General features: G+C 44.6%; 1 protein-coding gene across 1 annotated transcript; it reads right to left on the reverse strand.

The window, feature by feature from the left end:
• Window positions 1-1658: 1658 nt before the first annotated feature.
• Window positions 1659-8645, reverse strand: LOC309670587 (cytochrome P450 2K4-like; the record flags this gene model as incomplete). Its single annotated transcript, XM_082481587.1, has 9 exons — window positions 1659-1846; window positions 2178-2319; window positions 2549-2733; window positions 2905-3046; window positions 4113-4286; window positions 4948-5108; window positions 6175-6324; window positions 7683-7845; window positions 8460-8645. 9 exons carry the CDS (start codon window positions 8643-8645, stop codon window positions 1659-1661), a joined length of 1491 nt encoding a protein of 496 aa, XP_082337713.1.
• Window positions 8646-9091: the final 446 nt, after the last annotated feature.

Raw genomic sequence — 9091 nt, forward strand, 5'->3', positions numbered from 1 at the left:
CCAGTCCCTTCAGCATCATCGTGACCCTTTGTTGGACTCTTTCCAGTATGTCCATACCATTTTTTGCACTGGGGAGCCCAGAACTGGACACAGCACTCCAGGCGTGGCCTCACCAGTGCTGAGCTGAGAGGAAAGATCACCTCCCTGGACCTGCTGGCAACACTCCTCCTAATGCAGTCCAGGATAACTATAGCCTTCTTTAGATATGGCACATTGTTTCCTCATGTCCAACTTGGTGTCCACCAGGACCCCCAGGTCTTTTTCTGTCAAGCTGCTTTCCAGGTGTATGACCCCCAGCATGTACTGGTGCCTGAGGTTGTTCCTCCCCAGCTGCAGGACTCTGCACTTCTCCTTGTTGAACTTCATGAGGTTCTTGTCAGTCCATTTCTCCAGCCTATTGAGGTGCCTCTAGATGGTGGCACAACCTTCTGGTGTATCAGCCACCCCTCCCAGTTTGGCGTCATCAGCAAACTTGCTGAGGGTATACTCTGCCGCATCATTGAGATCATTAATGAAGACATTAAACAGGAACGGGCCCAGTATTGACCCCTGTGGTACCCTGCTAGTTACTGGACTCCAACTGGACTTCCCACCACTGATCACTAGCCTCTGGGCCTGGCTTTTCAGCACATCTTCAACCCACCTCACTGTCAGCTCATCCAGCCCATACATCAACAACTTTTCTATGAGGATCTTCTGATAGATAGTGTCAAAAGCCCTACTAAAGTCTAACACTTCTTGTGAATAAGACAACTTTTTCTTGTGACTAAAAAGTTACAGCAGGAGTGTATGAGAAAGAAGTTGGAGAGATCTACGAGGTACCACAAAAGGACTGATTTGCTCCATTTCTGCTGGGAGTACAGCACTGGTTGCCTGTTCCAGGCAAGGAGGTATCCCCTGAAGCCATTTCAGGTATGAAAGAAGATTTTTCCAGCTTTGAAAGCAGCATTGGCAACAGTTTGATTTGAAATAAAGAAGGACTTTTTATTTTGCAGTGTTTTTATCTTTATCATTAATATGCACATTATTCTGTAGTAAAGTAAATTAATTTTAACTTCCAGACAGTATATAACCACATGGCATCACCTGAGAGCCCTCTACACATTTGCACTGCAGTTCTGCATCTGGTGAACTCCTTATGTTTCCCTGTCTCAGGTTGAGCTCTTCGGTTATATTTCTGTGTGTGTGTGTGCATTTATGGCACTGGTGAGGGGATAAATTGTGTAATGAAGCCTTTTCCCGAGGCAGTTTGGATGTAGCTGTGCTGGAGGTGTGGAAGGTGAAAGCCCTTGGGTTTTTGTGTGTGTGTATGTAGATCGGTGCAGTACCTTTTAAGGTCTGGCCCAGAGACTGGACCTGGCCTCTTCATCAAAGGGGATGTGCAGAGGTGAAGGGAAGGACAGAATGAAATAGACTTTGTTATGTCCCTCGTGGGATTCATCATCACAATGACCATCACCTTCCCTTTCAAGAAGTGGGTGAAATTCAGGACCGCCACCGGCCGTAATGGTGGGAGAGACACCTCTGGCTATGAGCCGAGGTTTGCTTGGGCTAAAAATTCCCTACAGGGTTCAGAAGTACCAAACTTCCCACATGGGACTAGTGACACAGATATTTCATCTCAGTGTTCCAGGAAAAGGAGATGACTAAGAAAAGCCCTAGGAACGTGGCACTGCGCAGACCTTATGAGTCACTGGGGGAATGGTGACCCCGATAGAGGGAGAGAGATCCAGGTCTGAAATGGAAACTCCAGGGGGAGGGTGGAAGGTGAACCTCTGCAGCAGGCTGGTGAAGAAGAGGAAGAGCTCCATCTTGGCAAGAGTCTCCCCAGCACAGGTCCTCCGCCCTGGAACAAAATGAAGAATGGCCATAGGAGAGTCAGTGGGAGCTGCTTCTCAAGGTGTTGTCACAGGAAAAAGGAGGGAAGGAGAGGAGAGGAGAGGAGAGGAGAGGAGAGGAGAGGAGAGGAGAGGAGAGGAGAGGAGAGGAGAGGAGAGGAGAGGAGAGGAGAGGAGAGGAGAGGAGAGGAGAGGAGAGGAGAGGAGAGGAGAGGAGAGGAGAGGAGAGGAGAGGAGAGGAGAGGAGAGCTCTGGAAAGAATCTGAGAGCAGCTCCAATGGAAAAGGAGTCTTAGATGTCCAGCTCCCCTCAGAACCCTAGAAACCAAATGAAAGATACCTGCTGAAAAAGGCAGGAAGGCATCTTTCTTCACAAATTTTCCATTGGCGTCAAGAAAGTGCTCAGGATAGAACACGTCTGGTTTCTCCCACTGTGATTTGTCTTTCAGGACAGAGGCCAGTAAGGGGACAATGTAGGTTCCCTGCAAGCCAAGGCAGAGCAGTTATTGCACTGAGCATGGTGTTGCTGTCACCATCAAAGTGATGTCAAGTGTTGGAGCTCAAAACACCTGCTTTAATAAGGCAGGTCCTGCCAAAGCAGTTGTGAGAGCCCCAGTGTGAGCAAGCATCCTTGGACGCAAGCAAGACTTGAAAGGGAGATGTGTTACACTGGGGATGGAGGGAGGAAAAGTAGTGCAGAAGTTGTCTCACCTTGGGAATGAAATAACCTTTGAAGGTCACATCTACAGTAGTCTCATGAGGCAAGTTCAATGGCAGGATATTAGCAAACCTTTGAATTTCATGAACGACAGCATCCGTATATGGCATCTGAGTTCGATGTTCGATTCTTGGGGGGGTTGACCCTATCACTCGCTCTATCTCATCTTGGACTTTTTCTGTGAAAGGAATAGGGATCATACATAGATAGATCACTTGAATGTCTCTTCCTTCCACTAGGAATAGGGGGATGTGGAGAATTCACTTTTTGTTCAGCTCTGTTCAATGTGAAGTCACATTTGAGGTGACCTGATGAGAACCAAACTGCTGATTTTCTAGTTTCCACTTACTCTGAATTTCTGGATATTTCATCATGAGAAGCAGGCCCCAGCGCAAAGTGGTGGATGTGGTCTCCATGCCAGCTGCAAACAGATTTCTCACAACCTCAGTTAAGTTTTCGTTATGGAAATATCCATTATCCTTTCCATTCTCCTGGAGATATGAAACAATAATAAAACCAGCTGATTAAAGATCCAGGAAGGCACTTTTTCATTGGAGAACAGGGAAAATCTTTCTTATGCAGCCCTTAGGGACAAGTTAAGCATAAAGGATAAGAAGGTTTTGATGGGATGCCTTAAGAAACCTGTTCGAATCTGGGTCTTGAGATAGTGTTTGGACTGCCTGTGCTGCCCACAAAACCACACACCCAAGTCAACAAGGGTCTTCAGCTTGGATGTCAGTGATGACAAGAATGTTTTGGAAAAGAGTGAGCAGTCACTGAGGCCACCCATGTGACTTGATTATTTGCTTCCGAGTTTTCCTTCCTATGGGCCATGGAGCAGAGCATCTTGCAGGATGAGATTTGTTGGGAAGAAGAATTAAATTTGCTGCCAGAGCAGGGTTTTGACATGAACTCAGGAGGTACTGGGGACTTGGCCCATGATGACATTGCCTTTACCTGACACTAGCATCAAAAGAGAACCTAGAAGGGTGGTTCATGTTCCCCTGTAATCCAGCAGCCAACCCATGATTTGCCATAGAAGACTTGGGCTGAAACCTCCGGAGGCCACACTACATAGACGTAAAGTCTGGGTACAAACACTGTGACATTTTTACAAGAACTGTAAAACTAGAGTTTTATTGACGCAGGTAAATGAAACCTTGTGTGAGCTGGTGACTGAAACTAAGAAATATGTACCGAAGATTCCTGGGCCTGGAGCTTTCCCTGGGTATGTGTCTATGAAGGGGGATGTGAATTTTAAAAAAGTCAGAAATGTTGGGGTACAGAAAGGAATTTTAAACCACAGGTAATGATAGCTTCTTTGCTCTCTGAAATAGTGCTTTGTATTTTCCTGATAAATTACTGGGGACACATAAAAGCTGCTTGTCTGTGATCAGTTTAGCTCCTAGCTGAAATGACTGCACAGTCTTTTAGCTCAATCACAGTTTTTGGTAGGACTTTTGCACATGCTAGATCTCTGCTGAAGAACATTTGTTTATCTACCAAGCCTTGAAAGGAAAGTGATGAGATTTAAAGAACCTGTTAAGATTCTATTACCTCTTGTTGTCTCACGAGGAAAGTGTCAATGAAGCTCCTCTGGTCGTTTCTGTCCAGAGCTTTGAGATGTTCTATGAAAGTCACCTTGATAAAAGCATTGATTTCTTTTACATTCTGAATAAAGATTTTGTGGTTCTTCAGGAGGAATCCAAGGACTGGGAACATGTTGTACACCTGCAAGATGCAGAGATAGCAATGAAGAAAAAACAGCTGCTAAGCAGATATACCACTGTTCAACAGCATATATTAAGAAAAGCCCTTACAGAAAATGGTGTATAGACTTATACTCAAGATGCACTATGTTCCTTTGTCCTCCTTTTTCCCTGGTCAGCTGTGTAAAACGGTTAATACTTATTCCCTCTTACACTGAGTATCAATCACACTAGTTGATGGTGGCCTAGAAATCCCATGTTTGTGCATATGTCCTTGACACAATTTCCTACCTCTCCACTCCTGGAGAATCCATCCCTCCCTATCCACACTGGTTGGGATTGGGAGTCTCAAGATTAAGAGGCAATTACAGGCATTCCCACAATGGTTTTGTCCTTGTTTGTAATGGGAAATGGGGAATAATGACCAACTTCTATGTCTAGAGGACAGAATCCTCATATTACGTATTGTTCAATTCTTCATGAAAGTAAGAATTTCAAATTTCCCAGGCTATGCTGCTAAGATAAATCCATAAATAGCACCAGAGGTCCACTTTCTGCCCTTTCAGGTGCATTTGTCATGTACAGATAACTGTGTTGCAATGATCAGCATTGGAGAGGTGCACCTCTGTGTACCACTCTATAGTCATGCTTTTGAAGAGTAATAGTCAAACAGTATGAATTACCGAAATTGATGGACTTCCAAATAGCCTGAGATTTTCATTCACCAATGTCAGGAGCCTTTTGAATGTGGGGTCTTCATAGTCATATCGCTTTCCAAGCAATATAGATACGATGATATTAGCAACAGCACCATTCATCATCAAAGTCATCTCAAGGGGCTTCCCTAGCATGGGAAAAGGTGGTGCAAATAACAAAGTCAATAGTTATTCTAATTAATTAAAGTAGCATGCAGAGGTTCAATGAAGTCTGGGATGTGATAGGCACAGAGATGTCAGGAGGAAAGACTCCCCCACCTCATGGTTCATAAGTTCCTAACAGCATTTAGACGGAACAGAGACTGCAGGCAAGTCATTTGTGCTCCCCTCCATTTTCTCCAAGGCTATTGTGGCCCTGGGTCTTTGTGGCCCTTCCCCAGGCTGCTCTGTTTGGGCATACTTGATCTTACAGTTTCCTGGTATAAGGGAAACTCAGCATTGTCATTTCCCTCATCAGTGCCTTCTTGGGATGCCCCTTATCACCAGTATTCTTGGAGAGCTGGACTGTGTCCCTTTTGGCCCTTTAGGTCCAATCTCCTAACTCAATAGCTCTTGGTTACTCAATCTTTCCTGCGGGGGGTCTCACTTCTACAGCTTCTAGAACCCTCTGGTGCATCCCCTTTGCAGCTGGATATGGCTCCTGCTTTCAGGGGTTCAAGGTGAGGACTTGAAGCCTGAACTAGAATCTGGTTTTGTCCCAAGTCTTCTTGATCGAAAGAACTACCTACTGAAGTCCTGCTGTTGGTAACTGAGCCTAGTGAGAAATAATCTTGGATGATGCTGTTGAAATGTGTAACTGGGTGTTCTGTCTCCTGTTGGAAGGGGTTTTAGGGACAATCAGTTTTTTAGTATAGGTATGCAAGTCCTTGCAAGAGTCTTCTGCTCTCCCAATGCCGCTAAATCAATCAAAGCCGCTGCACATGGAGGAACAAATTACTCTTCTCAGATGTGCTTTTTGATGTCTGACTCCCTGTTTGACTTCCAATGCCTCAATGAATACTTTTCATTTGCATATCAGGCAATTGCCAGGTAGAGAAACAGGGACAGACGGCTCATATAAACTCCTCAGAGCATGTATGCTGAAGAAAAGTAGGTCCCTGAAAGAGTTTAGAGACTTTTCTTCCTTGACTCTTGGCATTTTTGTAGGAGGCTTGAGGAAAATCAGAGTGTTATGAAGGTAAGATTTCCCCCCACCTTTCTGTGCCTCAATGGAGTCTGCCAGGCATCCATACTCTTCTACAACACGATCCTCTATGGCCTTCTTGCCCATTCCAAAGTCTCGTAAGGTTGTAAGAGTAAATCTTCGCATCACTTTCCAGTTTTCTCCATCAGAAAATATAACTCCTGAAAAGGCAAACGAAAACACAGAAATAGAAATTTCATCATAAGAGCAAAGATTCTTCATCTACCCTGAATCCTGGTAAAGATGAGTGCTAGCAGGAAACCTGTCAAGCTCTCAAGACATGTTGTGTCCCCACGTAGGATGAAATAAGACAGGAAAGATATGTCAGGAGAAAGCTCTGAGGGAAGCAGCCCCCGTTCTGAGTTCATGAGGTGTCTGATGTGCCCTGAGACGTGAGGGCTTATGTTCAGTTTTCTTTAGAATAGATAGTGGGATTTGTGCCTCTGGGACATCACCTGGGATGACGAGTGTGCACATTAACCTTAGATGTCTCCCTTAGGTAAGATGCATCCTCTCTCAAGAGCACCTGTGTTCTTACATAGACTGTAGAGAATAAATGAAATCTCAAATATGGGCATCTGTTTGGAAAATCTCCCCACTTGGTGGGGGTAATCCCACAACCCTACAAACTAGAAAAGCTGTAGAGAATTCTCAGTGGCATCTGCAGAGAAGTTTCGGTCAAGCTGGTGCTGTTATTTACTCTCCTTGCACCTATCATGCTCTCTTATTCTTTCTTCAAGTCTTGTTGAAGAAACTGTCTCTAGTGAGGAAAGAAAACTTTTGTAGATAGGTTGGCATTTTGTGACACATTGGTTACTCAGAGCTGGTCACAAGATACAAATGTTCTCACCCTTGCTTTCCTGTTAGAAGATGACCATCTCTCATGTCCCTACTTCCATGTATCCCATCAATGTTTATGGGAATCAGAAGATCAGGTTCAGGGTCTGTCATCTGTGGAGGGTGAAATCTGCACCAGAAGAACTCACAGCAAGAGTGAGCTCCCACTGGGGAAGCAAACTAAAGGCTTAAGTTATTGTTTATTTTCTCTTAAAGAGAGATTTAATCTCAAATGTTAATTGAACTGGAAATTTTAAAATAAGCATTCAATAATATCAGTCTCACAAGGAGTATTTGAAGGTAGTGCTCCTGATGTAGTAGACACTTCTTTGCCAGCTTGTATTGGGTTTATGTGGCAAGGTTTTGGTAGCTGGTGGCTGCAAGGGTGGCCTCTGTGAAAAGAGATCAGCTGCCCCTGTGTCAGCTCCTCGACACGTCACCTCTAAGGGAAAATTTTGCTGCAGATTCAGACCTCTAAATTACGTGTTTATGTGTACTTTAAGAGTATAATCTCTCCTTATCCCCAGTGAATATCACCACACATTGTTCAATTCCCCCCTCATCTCCATTGCCTCACATGCTCAGCAAAACAAAGTGAGATGTTCTGCATTCTCCTCTGTGGAGAAAGTCTCATTTTTCTCTGCAGAAGGTGGGTGTATGGGGAACAGAACAGCACGCTCACCTTTTCCTTTTCCTGTTTCTTCAACGATTGGTATTTTAGGTCTCCCTGCAAATGCATCTGCCTGGTTCACCAGAGCTTCCTTCACCGTGTCGTATCCTGATAACACCACCATTTTCCTTGGTCCCATCTGAATGCTGAAGACTGGGCCATAAGTTTTGGATAGCTAGTGGGATGAAAGGGGACAATAAAAGAAGATGATTTTCAGATGATTTTCAGCAAACTCAAAATACTTGGTTTTCTGCAGGTTTAATGTTATTTTTCCTGCATTGGCGTTGGCTTTTCATTCACTGTCCAAAGCATGGAGAATTTGTCATGCAAATGTTGGAGCTCTTATCTTGTCTGGGAAACCAGGAAAGTTCCTCCTTCATGGTTAGGATGAAGGTGGAGGGTCAAGAAGTTGTTTTCTGCTAGTTCCCTGATGGCTGAGTGTGCCAAACAGCCTCCAGAAAGTTCTGGTCTCCTCCGTAAATGTTTCAGCAACCCCTGGTAGAAGTTCCTGTAGGAACTCTAGGACCCCTCTCTTCCAGTTACCCTTGTCTGGAGAACCCCAGCACTTCCTGTGTCCCACAGAAATGGTCAATTCTCTTGCTGTGGCCGGAATTCAGTTCCCCTGCACTGACACTAGATCATACGATAGGAAGACCACTTACTGCAGATAATTAATTCTATTGCCTTTGCAGTAGAATTGTCTTGTCCAGAGAAAAATCTGTAGCCCCTTTGGGTGGTCGGTAACTGCCTTAGACAGAGAGATCTAAGAAAATGAACAACAGAAGTTACCTCTAGCATTGTGAGGTGAGGTCTCTTCAGATCCATGATGTGCAGATTTCCAATGATGGGTAAAGGCCTGGGTCCGGGTGGGAAGTTTTCTGTTGCATGGCTCTTCGAGACATGTTGTCTTTTCAGAATCAGCAGGAGAATAAGTATAAACAGTAGCCCTGCAGGAAGAAGACTGACCCAATCCATTGTCTTTCAGCAAAGATCTAGCTCAGAAGATGAAAATTCAGGCAAAGAGTGCAATCTCCTTTCAGAAGTTAAGAGTTTCCAGAATTAATGGCACTTCTACACATACAAAGATATAAGCTTCACGTCTAAGAAATGGTAGAAATGCCCATCTGGGGTTTTACCCTTGGAGAATCCCTACTAGGCACTCTCACCACCGTGTGCACTCGCTTTACCCTGTGCTGGTTACTGTTTAATGGGTGATGTCTAAACTAGTCCTGTGTGTTGGCAGAGACGTCTGTGGGCATAGGTCCTATTTAGAAACAGTAACTCAAATGCTGCTTTGAACTTTGAGACTGGGAGGAGGTAGGAGAAGAAGGAAGAGGTTCCAATGGTTGCTCAGGCTTTCTCTTCTCTCTTTATGGAAGATGTTGGGGATGACAGATCTTGACAAGACAGAAGCTCAGATG

Source organism: Vanellus vanellus, assembly GCF_965231255.1.
Source record: "Vanellus vanellus genome assembly, chromosome: 3".
In the NCBI taxonomy this organism is placed as follows: domain Eukaryota; kingdom Metazoa; phylum Chordata; class Aves; order Charadriiformes; family Charadriidae; genus Vanellus; species Vanellus vanellus.